Source organism: Symphalangus syndactylus, chromosome 13 (genome assembly GCF_028878055.3).
Source record: "Symphalangus syndactylus isolate Jambi chromosome 13, NHGRI_mSymSyn1-v2.1_pri, whole genome shotgun sequence".
Classification (NCBI taxonomy): domain Eukaryota; kingdom Metazoa; phylum Chordata; class Mammalia; order Primates; family Hylobatidae; genus Symphalangus; species Symphalangus syndactylus.
The window spans coordinates 30,043,715-30,062,076 of record NC_072435.2 but is presented as its reverse complement, the minus strand read 5'-3'; the positions used below and the strand labels follow the sequence as shown (position 1 = coordinate 30,062,076).

General features: G+C 42.1%; 1 protein-coding gene across 50 annotated transcripts in view; it reads right to left on the bottom strand.

Annotated features, from left to right (window-relative positions):
• Positions 1-424: 424 nt before the first annotated feature.
• CARD8 (caspase recruitment domain family member 8) overlaps positions 425-18,362 on the bottom strand; it is a 53,399-nt gene continuing 35,461 nt past the window's right edge. For 45 of the 50 annotated variants that reach the window (XM_063615862.1, XM_063615856.1, XM_063615864.1 and 42 more), the window contains 4 exons: positions 17,032-17,157; positions 7,395-7,536; positions 3,551-3,595; positions 521-2,766 (listed from right to left, as the gene is read on the bottom strand). In XM_063615862.1, coding sequence (XP_063471932.1) covers positions 2,501-2,766; positions 3,551-3,595; positions 7,395-7,536; positions 17,032-17,157 — 579 coding nt within the window. In that variant the 3' untranslated portion in view covers positions 521-2,500. Of the gene's footprint in view, positions 2,767-3,550; positions 3,596-7,394; positions 7,537-17,031; positions 17,158-18,362 lie in introns of all 50 variants that reach the window. The other 5 variants (XM_063615888.1, XM_063615890.1, XM_063615892.1 and 2 more) reach the window with 1 other exon arrangement.

Genomic DNA, 18,362 nt, shown 5'->3' with positions numbered 1-18,362 from the left:
GGTTGCAGTGAGCTGAGATCGCACCACTGCACTCCAGCCTGGTTAACAGAGTTGAGACCCTGTCTTGAAAAAAAAAAAAAAAGCTCAAACAAGCAAATGCTAACACATTTGCAGGAAAATAGAATATAAGCCAAGAAATTTAAAATATAGAGAACAACAAAATGGAAATTTTAGAACTCATACATACAGTGACCAAAATTTAAAAGGTGGTGAATGCACTCAGTGGGACAACACAGATAACAGCAGGTGAACATTCCAGCAAATTTGAAAATAGACAAATTAAAATTACCCAGTCAGAATAATGGAAAAAATGAAAAGATGTCCTAAATAAGTAGAATATCAGAGATATTTAGGAAAACATAAAAGTCTAACATTTCCACAATAAGAGTTTCAGAAGGAGGAAAAAAACAAAATATAATATTGATTGATTCAACATAAATACTATGGTTTATTTCTAGATGGCAAGGAAAATCACATGGAAGGAGATTTCCATTTAAAAGAATTCCACTACTCATCAAAATTTTCATCTATTCTCAAGATTGTTTATTTCAAACTAGGTTTAGAGTAGCAAAACATATGAATTTTACAGTAGAAAACATGAGAAGGATATAAAAGTTTGTTTTCTGTATCCTTTCAAAATTCTTATTTTGAAGGCCTTCTGGGCATATAAGCTATTGGAACTTGTCATCACTTAAACTATTTCCTATAAAGACGAAAATCAGGCTAATAAAAAGTATTTTTAGAAATTAGGCTGAAAACCTCTAAGTTTGGTAAAAGACATAAAACTGCAAATTTATGAATTGGAGCAAATTCCAAAGGGAATAAAACAAGGAAACTCATTCCCAACATAATGAAATGGCTAAAAACTAAAGATAAACAAAAATACCTTGAAATCTGCCAGAGAAAAATGACACACTACATACAGGGAAAAAACAATTTGAATGACTGCAGATTTCTCATCAGGAAATATGGAAGCCAAAAGGAAATTGCTGAACAGAAAACAACATCAACTAAAAATACTACATCAAGCAAAAAACATCACTGAGAATGAAGGTGAGAAAAAGATGTCCTCAGAGGCAGAAAAAAATAGGAGAATCCATACCTATCAGAACCACTCTAAAAGAATTAAAAAGCGTCTTTCAGACGAAGTGGAAAATTGCAGAATGAAATTTGGAAAATGATGAAGGAAGAGCAACAGAAATGGTATAAATATCTGGAAAAACATAACAGATTCTTCTCCTCATGAGTTTTTTAAGTCTTCTGAGTGATTAAAAGTATAAAATATATAATAATTTATTGATGGGTTTTAAGATACAGAAAGATCATATAGAAGATAACTATATCCTAGATGAGAAAAGGTAATAGGATCTAAATGGTGATAAAGTGCCTAGATTCCATTTTAAGTGGTACAAATGTGATAATAGTAGAATAGAAAAGACATAACAAACTGGCTGACTGAGGATAAATCCTAACATATTAATAATTACATTAACGTAAGTAATTGAAATTTTCCAGTTAAAAGAGACTATCAGAATGGGTTCAAAATACACCATAAAAAACACTCAACCAGACGGTGTCTACTAGGAACTTGTCTTAAACAGATTAAACGTAAAAGGATGGAAGGACGTGTGCCATGAAAACATTAATCAAAAGGCAGCTGAAATGGCTACAAAATGACAGTCTATGGTAGAATCCAAATGTCAGAGTTGGCTTATTTTTTGTATGGTACAAAAAATTTGCCAGGAATGCCTGTCTCAGAATAAGCTGAATTACCCTCATTTTCTTTTTGGTGGTTCTGTGGTGTTGATTTACCACATTGCATCTCAGTATTCCTTGGAGGTGACCGTGAACATTTAACCCAACAACTCCTTGTAGCAGGCTACACACCAGTGGGAAAAGATTTTCTGCTCATGTTTGCATTTTCTCCCATTTTTGTGCTCTCTTTCAGCAAATACATTTACATTATTCTAACAATAGTAGCCATAGATAAAGTGTTGAAGTCCTAACATACAAAAAAAAAAAAAAGACTATCATCATGTATGCCTTGAGTGTCCTCAGCTAAGAAGCTTTTGTTAGCTTTTCTGCTTTTAGTTATGAGAAGGGGATACTTCAAATGGAGTGTCCATAGGAATTACTTTTCACATTAATCAGGAAAAGTCGCCTTTCCAGGCCCCATCATTCATCAACACACCTATCTGGACGTCCTTTATCCTGGGTCTTCAAGAAACATGTCAATGGATAAAATAGTGATATATCAAGCCATGGTTGGAAAAAATTTAAAAGGAATATTACTACCTTCTTCAGATATTCTTGAGGAAAATGCATGAGGATACAGTCAATAGGTACATGCCAGGTTACAAGTCTGTCCTGAAAGCCTGTGTGATAGATGTTACCCAGTCTTCTTCTGTCTTGGACACTGAAATCAATGATCACATTTCTGTTTATCCATTTCCAGTAAGAATGCTGGATTCTCTCTTCCAGACTATCTAACTGACTCATTTTACAAATTCTGCTGTCTAAGATAGGACACAAGGTAAGGGTCCCTTTCACTGAGGCTTCTGAAGAGCAGCTCGAGGGCCCGGTCCCCTTTCTTCTCCACCATGGTCAGCAGGCTGTCGTTCTTGCTCTGCCGTGTCTTTGCCTGCTCCACCAGCTCCTTCTCATTCTCAGTGAGAACCTCATTGTCTTGGAGATCATCAAGCACCCCTTTCAGGTCCCCCATCCTGGCTTGGAGTTGCCGGTGGTTCTCCTTCACAAAGGCTGCACCTGGATGAAAGCGGGTGTTGCAGACTCTGAGAATTGCGCTCTTATAGGATTTAGGATCTGCACCAAACGAAGATTCATAATTCCAGGGTGGCGGATGGTCTTTTTTTTTTTTTTTTTGGAGACGGAGTTTCACTTGTTGCCCAAGCCGGAGTGCAACAGCACAATCTCAGCTCACCGCAACCTCTGCCTCCTGGGTTCAAGTGATTCTCCTACCTCAGCCTCCCAAGTAGCTGGGATTACACGCATGCACCACCATACCTGGCTAATTTTTGTATTTTTAGTAGTGGCAGTGTTTCGCCAAGTTGGTCAGCCTGGTCTTGAACTCCTGACCTCAGGTGATCCACTCGCCTCGGCCTCCCAAAGTGCTGGGATTACAGGCATGAGCCACGGCGCCCAACCAGGGATGGCTCTTTATCTTGTGGTGTTGCCTAGCCCACGTTCATTTCCTTTTGGATATTTTACTTCCGGTTCTTGATTAACTTTCTAGTCTCATATTTACTATATCCCTCTCAAAGTTCAATATAGAACTTTAACTTACAGTTCCCCAGATGCAAGATATTTAACCCAATAATTTGCTGTCGCCTGCTCCTTTGTGTGGCCGTGATGTCCTCACACCCTCCCGTAAGTAAATCATACTCATTGTTTGTGTTTTCTCTGGCATCGCTTGTTCTTTGTAAATGACAAGGTTAGAAGGAATGGAGCCTCACTTTGTGATGTCAAAGCACTCAAAGGCCTCTTGATATTAGATACATCCCCCTAGCTTTAGTGTAAACATTTCACTAACCTGAGAAGGCAGGAGGGGCTGATGCAGCTCCAAGCTGGATATCCACTACAAAAGAGGAAGAATTGGAGATGACATACAATGAATCATATACCCTAACTCAACTTTTCTAGTCTTTCATGAGCCAACTAGAATAATTTAATTCTACATATTTTATAAGGCAGGGATCTTGTTTGGCATACTAATATACTAATGAAACCCCATTAAGCCATGAGCCACTCACTGCCCATTCAGGAAATGTATCACAGAAAAGAAAACATTTTTCCAATGTTCTTTCTTTATTCCTTCCTTCCTTCCTTCCCTTCCTACCTTCATTCCTTCCCTCCCGCCCTCCCTCCCTCCTTTATTTCTTTCTTTTTGAGACAGAGTCTCGCTCTGTTGCCCTGGCTAGATTGCAGTGGCCCAATTTCTGCAACCTCTGCTTCCCAGGTTCAAGCAATTCTCCTGCCTCAGCCTCCCGAGTAGCTGGGATTACAGGCATGCGTCACCATGCCCAACTGATTTTTGTATTTTTAGTAGAGACAGGGTTTCACCATGTTGGCCAGTCTGGTCTCGAACCCCTGAACTCAGGTGATCCGCCAACCTTGGCCTCCCAAAGTGCCAGAATTATAGGCATAAGCCACATGCCCGGCCCATTTTTCCAATATTCTTTCTATGCACAAGTGAATGTCTCAGGAACTCTGAGGGTTACAATAATATCATACCATACTGTCTTATCTAAATTATAGTCAAGGTACATGTGTTTCAGACATAAACTATCAACATCACAGGAGCAAATTTTTACACATGTTGGTACCAGGACTTATAAGTTGATAGAAGATTTGACAATTGGAGCTATCAATTTGAAAATAATTGAAATGGTGTTTCCCAGGAGGCCTTCAACATGGTCTTATACTTTTATCTAAAATCCCTGATGTTGCTTAAAGTTCTGACGAATTTTGTGACCCCCTGTTGGTAGCAGCTCAGTCTCCACGTCACCAACACGGAATGAATCTGATGAATCTGAGTCTCCCATTGACTATGAGGTCCAAAAATTGGGTTTCTGGTCATTTGACTTCCAGGAAGAACATCAGCTTCATGGAACAGCACATTCATCCAGAGGCCCAGCCACCCACAGTCTCCCCATTTCATCCAGAATTTCCCTATTAAGGAATTAGCATGGTCATGACACCTGGAAATTTTTTTTTTTTTTTTTTTTTTTTGAGACAGTTTCCCTCTTGTTGCCCAGGCTGGAGTGCAGTGGCCCCATCTCAGCTCGCTACAACCTCCGCCTTGCGGGTTCAAGTGATTCTGGTGCTTTAGCCTCCCGAGTAGCTGGGACTAGAGGCACCCTCCATCATGCCTGGCTAATTTTTGTATTTTAGTAGAGATGGGGTTTCACCATGTTGGCCAGGCTGGTCTTGAACTCCTGACCTCAAGTGATCCACCCACCTTGGCCTCCCAAAGTGCTGGGATTACAGACGTGAGCCACCTGTAATCTTTTTTTAATGAAAGATTAAATCTAGGCCAGGTGCACTGGCTCATGCCTGTAATCCCAGCACTTTGGGAGGCCAAGATGGGCAGATCACGAGGTCAAGAGATCGAGACCATTCTGGCCCACATGGTGAAACCCCATCTCTACTAAAAATACAAAAATTAGCCAGGCATGGTGGTGCGTGCCTGTAGTCCCAGCTACTCGGGAAGGTGAGTCAGGAGAATCACTTGAACCCAGGGGGCAGAGGTTGCACTGAGCCGAGATTGTGCCATTGCACTCCAGCCTGGCAACAGAGTGAGACTCCATCTAAAAAAATAAATAAATAAATAAATAAATCTAAACCAGGAAAAATCTTTTTTTTTTTTTTTTTTTTTTTTTCTTGAGACAGCGTCTTGCTCTCTCACCCAGGCTGGAGTGCAATGGCGGGATCTGGACTCACTGCAACCTCCGTCGGTTTCAAGCGATTCTCCTGACTCAGCCTCCTGAGTATTTAGGACTACAAGCGCGTGCCACCATGCCCAGCTAATTTTTGTATTTTTAGTAGAGATGGGGTTTTGCCATGTTGGTCAGGCTGGTCTCGAACTCCTGACCTTAGGTGATCTGCCCACCTTGGCCTCCCCAAGTGTTGAGATTACAGGTGTGAGCCACCGCACCCGGCCTGATCTGCAGCTGTCTAGACACTAAGGGGTGATGGGATTGGGAGAATTCAGTGAAAGAAGGAAGACCAGTGACTGACGACCACAAGGGCCGGATTAGCCAATACCATCAACGCTATGACAGTATTTTCCCAAAATACTAAAATACATGAGCAGAAACAGGCAAAACCCATTTGAAATTGTTCCAAAATATTCTACAAGGTACTCATATTCCAAAAGAATGCATACGTTTGTTCAACTATTCCCAGATTCCTGGGCATTCACGTTGGGTTCATTTTTCCCTCCCTACAAGTAATGCTTCAAGGAATATCACTGCATATAATTTCCCTTCCTATGTGTACTCTTACATTATAGTATAGATTTCTAAAAGTGGTTTTTGTTCAAGGGACAATTTTTTTTTTTTTTTTGAGACAGGGTCTCTCTCTGTCGCTCAGGCTGAAGTGCAGTGGTACAAACTCGGCTCACTGCTCCCTCCTCCCTCTGGGGTCAAGTGAGCCAACCACCTCAGCCTCCAAGTAGCTGGGGCTACAGGCACATACTACCACGCCCAGCTAATTTTTGTATTCTTTGTAGAGATGGGGTTTCACCATGTTGCCTAGGCTGGTCTCGAACTCCTGACCTCAAGTGATCCTCTTGCCTCAGCCTCCTAAAGCACATGAGCCACCAATCCTGGCCACAAGGGGCAATATTTAAATTAATGTATGTACATATCACTACCTAAAAGGTTAAAGCAATTTACAGTTCCTATGCAAGTGTTATCTTAATGTCCTTCTCTTGATAGAGCCGTACTGAAATTTTCCTAATGTGGTACCGAAGATAATGATCTGCTGCAATGGAAGACACTGATTTCTGCATCACTGTAGGTATTCAAACAGAGGATGACATTTGCAAGTATTGGAGACACTTAAGTGTATCCACAGAGATTCAAGGACCTATAAGGAGATCTTCGATAACTTTTCTGGGAGTTTCTAAATTCCATGAAATTATATTTACGATGTTGAGTTTGTATGAATGAATGAAACATTTTACAGGATTTTTCATCAGACTATCTGAAGGAATATGACACCCCCAAAAATAAGAAAGGTGAGTATGGAAGAAATTATTAAATTGTGCAGAAAATGGAATGAAGTAGTCTTTAGGTTCGTTCTGACCTAAAATTCTAAATTTCCTGTTTTTGGCCGGGCACGGTGGCTCATTCCTGTAATCCCAATGCTTTGGGAGGCCGAGGTGGGTGGATCACTTGAGGTAGGAGTTTGAGACCAGCTTGGCCAACAGAGCAAACCCCCATCTCTACTAAAAATAAAAAAATTAGCCAAGAGTGGTGGCGCGCATCTGTAATCCCAGCTACTCGGGAGACTGAGGCAGGAGAATCACTTGAACCAGGAGGCAGAGGTTGCAGTGAGCCGAGATCGCATCATTGCACTCCAGCCTGGGCAACACAGCAAGACTCCGAAAAAAAAAAAAAAATCTCCTGTTCTTTACCCCCAGGTGTGAGGGGTTTCCATTCCCATGGCCATCCCCATTCTCTGGCCCCTTGAGCATTTCACTTCCTATGGATAAACCACGGCCATCACTTTCGTTTTCCTCACATTGGCGATACACTGACAATGGAGTTCTTATCTGGGCTGGAATCATAAACAGGCTTTCACCTTTGACATCCAATGGTAGAGGTGCATTTTCCCCTCACCTAAAATGCCAGCCTCACCCACTCACCTACCTGGCTTCAGCACAGTCTTCCAGACCAAAGTCTCATGTCTTTTTTCAGTAATTTCAAGTTGAATGGGTTCTTTCATCTGCCCAGCATAGAATTTTGAGAAGTGCTGGATTTCTCCAGGGCTCCTGTAGGACAATTTCAACTCCTAGAGGAAACACAACAGTTGACTTGAAGCAGTGGAGGGTGGAAAGGCCCGGCTCCCTACGGTGAACTAGCCAATGGAACTTAACCCCTGTTTTCTACACAATGTCATGGCTGGTTGAGGGGGAAACAGAGGGAGAGAGGTAAACATCCTGAACATCCTGTTTTTGTTTTTGTTTCTGTTTTGAGACGGGGTCTTGCTCTGTCACCCAGGCTGGAGTGCAGTAGCGCAATCTCAGCTCACTGCAACCTCCAACTCCCAGGTTCAAGCGATTCTCCTTGAATCTCCCCAGTAGCTGAGATTACAAGTGTGTACCACCATGCCCAGCTAATTTTTGTATTTTTAGTAGAGACGGGGCTTCACCATATTGGCCAGGCTGGTCTCGAACTCCTGACCTCATGATCCGCCCCCCCTCAGCCTCCCAAAGTGTTAGGATTATAGGCATGAGCCACTGTGCCCAGCTGGTAAACATCCTTTTAAATGTACAATGTTAGGAAATAATTTCATTCTATGAAAGCAAGAGTAACCTAGCTCTCAACACCCCATGAGTCAGAGAAAAATGATCTGAACTGAGTATGAAAATTCGAGGTGTTGGCCAGGCACAGTGACTCACACCTGTAATTTCAGCACTTTGGGAGGCCGTGACAGGCAGATCACCTGAGGTCAGGAGTTTGAGACCAGCCTGGCCAACATGGTGAAACCCCGTCTCTACTAAAAATATAACCAATTAGCTGGGCATGGTGGTGGATGCCTATAATCCCAGGTTCTTGGGAGGCTGAGGCAGGAGAATCGCTTGAACCCGGGAGATGGAGGTTGCAGTGAGCCAAGATGACGCCACTGCACTCCAGCCTGGGCGACAAGAGCGATATTCCATCTCAAAAACAAACAAACAAACAAAATAATAACGCTACTAACTCAGAATCTCAGACTGTACAGAAATGGGGGAAAACTGGCAAAGGCAGCTCATCAGGTCTGTCTTGGCCTCACTGGGAAGCCAAGGGTCAGATGTAGCACTGTGCTTTCATGTCCTTCCTTCTCTTCGTTCTGCACCTGACTTCCCCAAGATTCCTAACCAAAGCTGCCCTGGGGAATAGGAGCTAACCTCATAGGCAGGACAGAATTAGGAAAAGCTTAGTTCATGCAAATCTCTAGTTTCTTTAGGAAACAAGCCCTACAACTCTTGGAAAACAGTAATTTAAAAATTTTTTTTTCTTTTTTTGTTATACTTTAAGTTCTAGGGTACATGTGCACAATGTGCAGGTTTGTTACATATGGATACATGTCCCGTGTTGGTTTGCTGCACCCATTAACTCATCATTTACATTAGGTATTTCTCCTAATGCTATCCCTCCCCCATGCCCCAAACCCCACGACAGGCCCCAGTGCGTGATGCTCCCCGCCCTGCGTCCAAGTGTTCTCATTGTTCAATTCCCACCTGTGAGTGAGAACATGAGGTGCTCTGTTTTCTGTCCTTGCCATAGTTTGCTCAGAATGATGGTTTCCAGCTTCAGCCATATCCCTACAAAGGACATGAACTCATCCTTTTTTATGGCTGCATAGTATTCCATGGTGTATATATGCCACATTTTCTTAATCCAGTCTATCACTGATGGACATTTCGGTTGGTTCCAAGTCTTTGCTATTGTGAATAGTGCCCCAATAAACATGCATGTACATGTGTCTTTATAGTAGCATGATTTATAATCCTTTGGGTATATACCCAGTAACAGGATTGCTGGGTCAAATGGTATTTCTAGCTCTAGATCCTTGAGGAATCGCCACATTGTCTTCCACAATGGGTGAACTAATTTACAGTCCCACTAACAGTGTAAAAGTGTTCCTATTTCTCCACATTCTCTCCAGTACCTGTTGTTTCCTGACTTTAATGATCACCATTCTAACTGGTGTGAGATGGTATCTCATTGTGGTTTTGATTTTCATTTCTCTGATGACCAGTGATGATGAGCATTTTTTCATGTGTCTGTTGGCTGCATAAATGTCTTCTTTTCAAAAGTGTCTGTTCATATCCTTTGCCCGCTTTTTGATGGGATTGATTTTTTCTTGTAAATTTGTTTAAGTTCTTTGTAGATTCTGGATATTAACCCTTTGTCAGATGAGTAGATTGCAAAAATTTTCTCCCATTCTGTAGGTTGCTTGTTCACTCTGATGGTAGTTTCTTTTGCTGTGCAGAAGCTCTTTAGTTTAATTAGATCCCATTTGTCAATTTTGGCTTTTGCTGCCATTGCTTTGGTGTTTTAGTCATGAATTCCTTGCCCATGCCTATGTCCTGAATGGTATTGCCTAGGTTTTCTTCTAGGGTTTTTATGGTTTTATGTCTAACATTTAAGTCTTTAATCCATCCTGAATTAATTTTTGAATAAGGTGTAAGGAAAGTATCCAGTTTCAGCTTCCTACATATGGCTAGCCATTTTTCCCAGCACCATTTATTAAATAGGGAATCCTTTCCCAATTTTTTGTTTTTGTCACGTTTGTCAAAGATCAGATGGTTGTATATATGTGGTGTTATTTCTGAGGCCTCTATTCTGTTCCATTGGTCTATACCTCTGTTTGGGTACCAGTAGTATGCTGTCTTGGTTACTGTAGCATTGTAGTATAGTTTGAACTCAGGTAGCGTGATGCCTCCAGCTTTGTTATTTTCGCTTAGGATTGTCTTGGCAATGTGGGCTCTGTTTTGGTTCCATATGAACTTTAAAGTAGTTTTTTCCAATTCTGTGAAGAAAGTCATTGGTAGCTTAATGGAGATGGCATTGAATCTATAAATTCCCTTGGGCAGTATGGCCATTTTCACAATATTGATTCTTCCTATCCATGGGCATGGAATGTTCTTCCATTTGTTTGTGTCCTCTTTTATTTCATTGAGCAGTGGTTTGTAGTTCTCCTTGAAGAGGTCCTTCATATCCCTTGCAAGTTGGATTCCTAGGTATTTTATACTCTTTGAAGCAATTGTGAATGGGAGTTCACTCACGATTTGGCTCTCTGTCTGTTATTGGTGTGGAGGAATGCTTGTGATTTTTGCACATTGATTTTGTATCCTGAGACTTTGCTGAAGTTGCTTATCAGCTTAAGGAGATTTTGGGCTGAGACGATGGGGTTTTCTAAATATACAATCATGTCTTCTGCAAACAGGGACAATTTGACTTCCTCTTTTCCTAATTGAATACCCTTTATTTCTTTCTCTTGCCTGATTGCCCTGGCCAGAACTTCCAACACTCTGTTGAATAGGAGTGGTGAGAGAGGGCATCTCTGTCTTGTGCCAGTTTTCAAAGGGAATGCTTCCAGTTTTTGCCCATTCAGTATGATACTGGCTGTGGGTTTGTCATAAATAGCTCTTATTGTTTTGAGATACATTCCATCAATACCTAGTTTATTCAGAGTTTTTAGTATGAAAGGCTGTTGAATATTGTCGAAGGCCTTTTCTGCATCTATTGAGATAATCATGTGGTTTTTGTCTTTGGTTCTGTTTATGTGATGGACTAGGTTTATTGACTTGCATATGTTGAGCCAGCCTTGCATCCCAGGGATGAAGCCAACCTGATCTTGGTGGATAAGCTTTTTGATGTGCTGCTGGATTCGGTTTGCTGGTATTTTATTGAGGATTTTTGCATCGATGTTCATCAGGGATATTGGTCTAAAATTCTTTTTGTTGTGTCTCTGCCAGGCTTTGGTATCAGGATGATGTTGGCCTCATAAAATGAGTTAGGGAGGATTCCCTCTTTTTCTATTGATTGGAATAGTTTCAGAAGGAATGGCATCAGCTCCTTTTTGTACCTCTGGTAGAATTCGGCTGTGAAACCATCTGGTCTTGAACTTTTTTTGGTTGGTAGGCTATTAATTATTGCCTCAATTTCAGAGCCTGTTATTGGTCTATTCAGCGATTCAACTTCTTCCTGGTTTAGTCTTGGGAGTGTGTATGTGTCCAGGAATTTATCCATTTCTTCTAGATTTTCAAGTTCATTTGCGTAGAGGTGTTTATAGTATTCTCTGATGGTAGTTTGTATTTCTGTGGGATCAGTGGTGTGATCTCCCATTTATCATTTTTTATTGAGTCTATTTGATTCTTCTCTTTTCTTCTTTATTAGTCTTGCTAGTGATCTATCAATTTTGCTGATCTTTTCAAAAAACCAGCTCCTAGATTCATGGATTTTTTGAAGGGTTTTTTTTTGTGTGTGTGTGTGTGTGTGTGTGTGTGTCTCTATCTCCTTCAGTTCTGCTCCGATCTTAGTTATTTCTTGCCTTCTGCTAGCTTTTGAATTTGTTTGCTCTTGCCTCTCTAGTTCTTTTAATTGTGATGTTAGGGTGTGGATTTTAGATCTTTCCTGCTTTCTCCTGTGGGCATTTCGTGCTATAAATTTCCCTCTACACACTGCTTTAAATGTGTCCCAGAGACTCTAGTACATTGTGTCTTTGTTCTCCTGGGTTTCAAAGAACATCTTTATTTCTGCCTTCATTCCGTTATTTACCCAGTAGTCATTCAGCAGCAAGTTGTTCAGTTTCCATGTAGTTGTATGGTTTTGAGTGAATTTCTTAATCCTGAGTTCTAATTTGATTGCACTGTGGTCTCAGAGACAGTTTGTTGTGATTTCTGTTCTTTTACATTTGCTGAGGACTGCTTCACTTCCAACTATGTGGTCAATTTTGGAATAAGTGTAATGTGGTGCTGAGAAGAATGTATATGCTGTTGATTTGGGGTGGAGAGTTCTGTAGATGTGTATTAGGTCAGCTTGCTGCAGAGCTGAGTTCAAGTCCTGGATATCCTTGTTAACCTTCCGTCTCGTTGATCTGTCTAATATTGACAGTGAGGTGTTAGAGTCTCCCATTATTATTGTGTGGGAGTCTAAGTCTCTTTGTAGGTCTCTCAGGACTTCCTTTATGAATCTGGGTGCTCCTGTATTGGGTGCATATATATTTAGGATAGTCAATTCTTCTTGTTGAGTTGATCCCTTTAACATTATGTAATGGCCTTCTTTGTCTCTTTTGATCTTTGTTGGTTTAAAGTCTGTTTTATCAGAGGCTAGGATTACAACCCTTGCTTTTTTTGTTTTCCACTTTCTTGGTAGATCTTCCTCCATCCCTTTATTTTGAGCCTATGTGTGTCTCTGCATGTGAGATGGGTCTCCTGAATACAGCACACTGATGGGTCTTGACTCTTTATCTAATTTGCTGGTCTGTGTCTTTTAATTGGGGCATTTAGCCCGTTTACATTTAAAGTTAATATTGTTACATGTGAATTTGATCCTGTCATTATGATGTTAGCTGGTTATTTTGCATATTAGTTGATGCAGTTTCTTCCTAGCATTGATGATCTTTACAATTTGGCATGTTTTTGCAGTGGCTGGTAATGGTTGTTCCTTTCCATGTTTAGGGCTTCCTTCAGGAGCTGTTGTAAGGCAGGCCTGGTGGTGACAAAATCTCTCAGCATTTGCTTGTCTGTAAAGGAGTTTATTTCTCCTTCACTTATGAAGCTTAGTTTGGCTGGATATGAAATTCTGGGTTGAAAATTCTTTTCTTTAAGAATGCTGAGCCGGGCGCGGTGGCTCACGCCTGTAATCCCAGCACTTTGGGAGGCCGAGGTGGGCGGATCACAAGGTCAGGAGATCGAGACCATCCTGGCTAACACGGTGAAACCCCGTCTCTACTAAAAATACAAAAAATTAGCCGGGCGAGGTGGCAGGCGCCTGTAGTCCCAGCTACGCGGGAGGCTGAGGCAGGAGAATGGCGTGAACCCCAGGGGGCGGAGCCGGCAGTGAGCCGAGATCGCGCCACTGCACTCCAGCCTGGGTGAAAGAGCGAGACTCCGTCTCAAAAAAAAAAAAAAAAAAAAAAAAAAAAAGAATGCTGAATTTTGGCTCCCAGTCTCGTCTGGCTTGTAAGGTTTCTGCTGAGAGATCCGCTGTTAGTCTGATGGGCTTCCCTTTGTGGGTAACCCAACCTTTCTCTCTGGCTGCCCTAAACATTTTTTCCTTCATTTCAACTTTGGTGAATCTGACAATTATGTGTCTTGGGGTTGCTCTTCTTGAGGAATATCTTTGTGGTGTTCTCTGTATTTCCTGAATTTGAATGTTGGCCTGCCTTGCTAGGTTGGAGAAGTTCTCCTGGATAATATCCTGAAGAGTGTTTTCCAACTTGGTTCCATTCTCCCCATCACTTTCAGGTACACCAATCAAATGTATATTTGGTCTTTTCACATAGTCCCATATTTCTTGGAGGCTTTGTTCGTTTCTTTTTTCTGTTTTTTCTCTAAATTTCTCTTCTTGCTTCATTTCATTAATTTGATCTTCAATCACTGATATCAGTTCTTCCACTTGATCGAATTGGCTTTTGAAGCTTGTGCATGTGTCACGTAGTTCCCATGCTGTGGTTTTCAGCTCCATCAGGTCATTTAATATCTTCTCTGCACTGTTTATTCTAGTTAGCCATTCATCTAATCTTTTTTCAAGGTTTTCCTTTGAACATTCTCCTTTAGCTTGGAGATGTTTGTTATTACCGACTTTCTGAAGCCTACTTCTGTCAACTCGTCATTCTCTGTCCAGCTTTGTTCCATTGCTGGTGAGGAGCTGCAATCCTTTGGAGGAGAAGGAGTGCTCTGGTTTTTAGAATTTTCAACTTTTCTGCTCTGGTTTCTCCCCATCTTTGTGGTTTTATCTACCTTTGATCTTTGATGTTGGTGACCTACAGATGAGGTTTTGGTGTGGATGTCCTTTCTGTTGATGTTGATGCTATTCCTTTCTGTTTGTCAGTTTTCCTTCTAACAGTCAGGTCCCTCAGCTGCAGATCTGTTGGAGTTTGCTGGCAGTCCACTCCATACCCTATTTGCCTAGGTATCACCAGCGGAGGCTGCAGAACAGCAAATATTTCAGAAAAGCAAATATTGCTGCCTGATCCTTCCTCTGGAAGCTTCATCTCAGAGAGGCACCCAGCTGTATGAGGTGTCAGTCGGCCCCTACTGGGAGGTGTCTCCAAGTTAGGCTACAAGGGGGTCAGGGACGACTTGAGTAGACAGAGCTCAAAACACCATGCTGGTAGAACCACTGCTCTCTTCAGAGCTGTCAGACAGGGACATTTAAGTCTGCAGAAGCTTGTGCTGCCTTTTGTCCTGCTATGCCCTGCCACCAGAGGTGGCAGGCACTTGGGTGTCATTGAGCTGCAATGGGCTCCACCCACTTCGAGCTTACCAGCTGCTTTGTTTACCTACTCAAGCCTCAGCAATGGTGGATGCCCCTCCTCCAGCCAGGCTTGCAGCCTCGCAGTTCGATCTTAGACTAGCAGGGAGCAAGGCTCCATGGGCATGGGACCTGTTGAACCAGGTGCAGGATATAATCTCCTGGGGTGCCGTTTGCTAAGACTGTTGGAAAAACGCAGTGTTTAGGTGGCAGTGTCCCAATTTTCCTGGTACAGTCTGTCACGGCTTCCCTTGGCTAGGAAAGGGAAATCCCCCAACCCCTTGCACTTCCCGGGTGAGGCAATGCCCTGCGCTGCTTCGGCTTGCCCTCCGTGGGCTGCACCCACTTTCCAACCAGTCCCAATGAGATGAACCAGGTACCTCGGTTAGAAATGCAGAAATCACCCATCTTCTGCATCAATCACACTGGGAGCTGCAGACCGGAGCTATTCCTATTTGGCCATCTTGCAATGAACCGGAAAATAGTAATTTAAAAATTCTAAGACATGAAGTCCTTGTTTCTCCTTTTTTTTTTTTTTGATATGGAGTCTCACTCTGTCACCCAGGCTGAAGTGCAGTGGCTCGTTCTCAGCTCACTGCAACCTCTGCTTCCCAGGTTCAAGTGATTCTCCTGCTTCAGCCACCTGAGTAGCTGGGACTACAGGCACGTGCCACCACACCCAACCAATTTTTTGTATTTTTAGTAGAGACAGGGCTTCACCATGTTAGCCAGGATGGTCTCAATCTCCTGACCTCATGATCTGTCTGTCTCAGCCTCCCAAAGTGCTGGGATTATGGATATGAGCCACAGCTCCCGGCCTCGGTTCTCCATCTTTTTAAAACGAAGATGACTCTAAGGAGATTTTACCTTGCTCAAGATTATCACCTCATATTACAATTGCCATTTCTTTGTTTGTTTGTTTTTGTTTTTGAGACAGAGTCTTGCTCTGTCACCCAGGCTGGAGTGCAGTGGTGTGATCTCGGTTCACTACAACCTTTACCTCACAGGTTCAAGTGATTCTCCTGCCCAGCCTCCTGAGTAGCTGGGACTACAGTTGCACGCCACCAATCCCAGCTAATTTTTGTATTTTTAGTAGAGATGAGGTTTCACCACGTTGGCCAGGCTGGTCTCGAACTCCTGACTTCAAGTGATCTGTCCACCTTGGCTTCCCAAAGTACTGGGATTACAGGCCTAAGCAACCATGCCCAGCCTTACGATGACCATTTCTTATGCCATGCTTACTATGTTGTATTTTTTTTTGTAAGGAACTCCCTGTATTTTATTTATCTCCATACCAGCAATGTTTATGCAAGGTCCTGCAACAACCAAGAATGTATCTTGCCTGAAGGACAACTGAGCTTCCAGGAACTGTCTGGCTGTTGTTAACAGAGATAGAAAATCATTTAGGTAGATAGTTAGGGTGAAGAGATTCCCCAGCAAAAAAATTTCCTTCTAACAAGAAGTAGCTCAGAAATTGCTCCCTTTCTACCCTCAGGCAGTTCAAATAAATCACTTCTCTCCTAACAAAGAGCAGCCTGGAACATAAGGCTATAAAACATAGATAAGCTCTGGGCACAGTGGCTCACACCTGTAATCTCCAGTAAAAATACAAAAATGTAATACATAATATAAGATATCATATTTCTTTTACTTTTTTAATTTTATGTTTTTGTTTTTGAGATGGAGTCCGACTCTGTTGCCCAGGGTGGAGTGCAGTGGCATGATCTCAGCTCACTGCAATCTCCAGCTCCTGGGTTCAAGTGATTCTCCTGCCTCGGCCTCCTGAGTAGCTGGGATTACAGGCGCACGCCACCACGCCCGGCTCATTTTTTGTGTATTTTTTAGTAGAGAAGGGGTTTCACCATGTTGGTCAGGCTGGTCTCGAACTCTTGACTCATGATCTGCCTGCCTCGGCCTCCCAAAGTGCTGGGATTACAGGTGTGAGCTACTGAGCCCAGCCAAGATATTATATTTCTTCATTCAAACACCTTAAAAAATACTTGTTAAGTGACTTAGCTAGACAAGATGTCAGGCCTGCAGGGAACCATAACAGAGAAGTGGAAACTTCAATTCAGATAACTAAATGTACAGTTTAAATCACAATATAAGTGCCCCAAATGCTAAAATGTTACCACTGCTTGTGTTAAGGTCTTAGAAATATGTAATTTGGTTAAGACTGTTTTCCTGTATTTTCAATTTTTAAAAACTTTGTATTTGTGATTAATGAAAAAAATTGCATTTTGCTAAAATTCTTCTATTTGTTTCAAAAGTACAAAATATTCTGAAATCTGCTGTGTTAGATTTGAATTCTACCAACCGTGGGTATTATTTCCAGATGAGCAGAATTAGACACAATATAACGGGCACCAAAGTTCAGGGGTTCCACTGGAGGTGATGTCTGTAGACGCACACCACAGAAGCGATCTTCCTCATCATCTATCATCTGAGGAAGAAGGGGGAGAAACATTAGAAAGCACACAAAAAAGGAAATAAGCACAAACAGTGGCATAAAAAGTTTTCTATATATTGTATTAAGTAGCACCTAGGATATGATTCAGTTGATGCAAAGATTGAGATGATAGGGCCGGGCACGGTGGCTCATGGCTGTAATCCCAGCACTTTGGGAGGCCGACACAGGTGGGTCACCTAAGGTCAGGAGTTCGAGACCAGCCTGGCCAACATGGTGAAGCCCCATCTCTTCTAAAAATACAAAAATGAGCTGGGCGTGGTGACGCACGTCTGTAATCCCAACTACTTGGGAGGCTGAGGTAGGAAAATTGCTTCGACCCAGGAGGCAGAGGTTGCAGTGAGCTGAGATCTCGCCACAGCACTCCAGCCTGGGTGACAGAGTGAGACTGCATTTCAAAAAAAAAAATTGAGATGATTGATAGATAGATTATATTTTTAATTAATAAAATATGCAAATAATTTATTGCTCCATAATTTTCACAGTGGACACACCCATGTAGCCAAGACCCAGAAGGACACACAGAGATAAATAGACAGACAGATGGTAGAGTGATAAACTAGATAGATAGATGTAAATATGCCTCTATGCAAAAAAGATATATTATTAACATTTTGCTGACGGACATCTCAGAGCCAAAGGATTTCTTGTGAATGGTAAACTTATCATAAATTATTGTATAGTTTGATTTTATTTTTACACTGTGAAGAGTTTGGCCAGGGGACTTATAAAACCCAAGGACAAAGAGGCTTTGTTTTGGTGCCTCTGCTGAGGACTGGTAGCTTGGCTGTGTCTGTGAACAAGTTTATGATGGGCGAGAGTAGAGATGTTACTTCTCTCCATCACAGGGTTGCTGTTAGATACTCGGCCACCTGAGTACCGGTGAGCAGATACAGAAGAATGAAGTCCCCTCTGAGAGAACCAGCAGCTGGAACAGAAAGTGAGACCTCAGAAATATCTGAGCAGCCACCAAAGACAGAATGGAATTCAATCAATAAGAAAACCTTTCAGAAGACTCAGGTGCAACTCAGTAGAGACTTTATGGAATTAACGAACAAGAATTTAAACTAAAAGCAATGACAGCAGGTGGTATTATTAGTCCAGCTGTTAGACACCCTTGGGGTAATGACTGGGAGAGGGTTCAAGGGGGCCTCAGGGAAGCTGGTGATGTTCTGTATCTT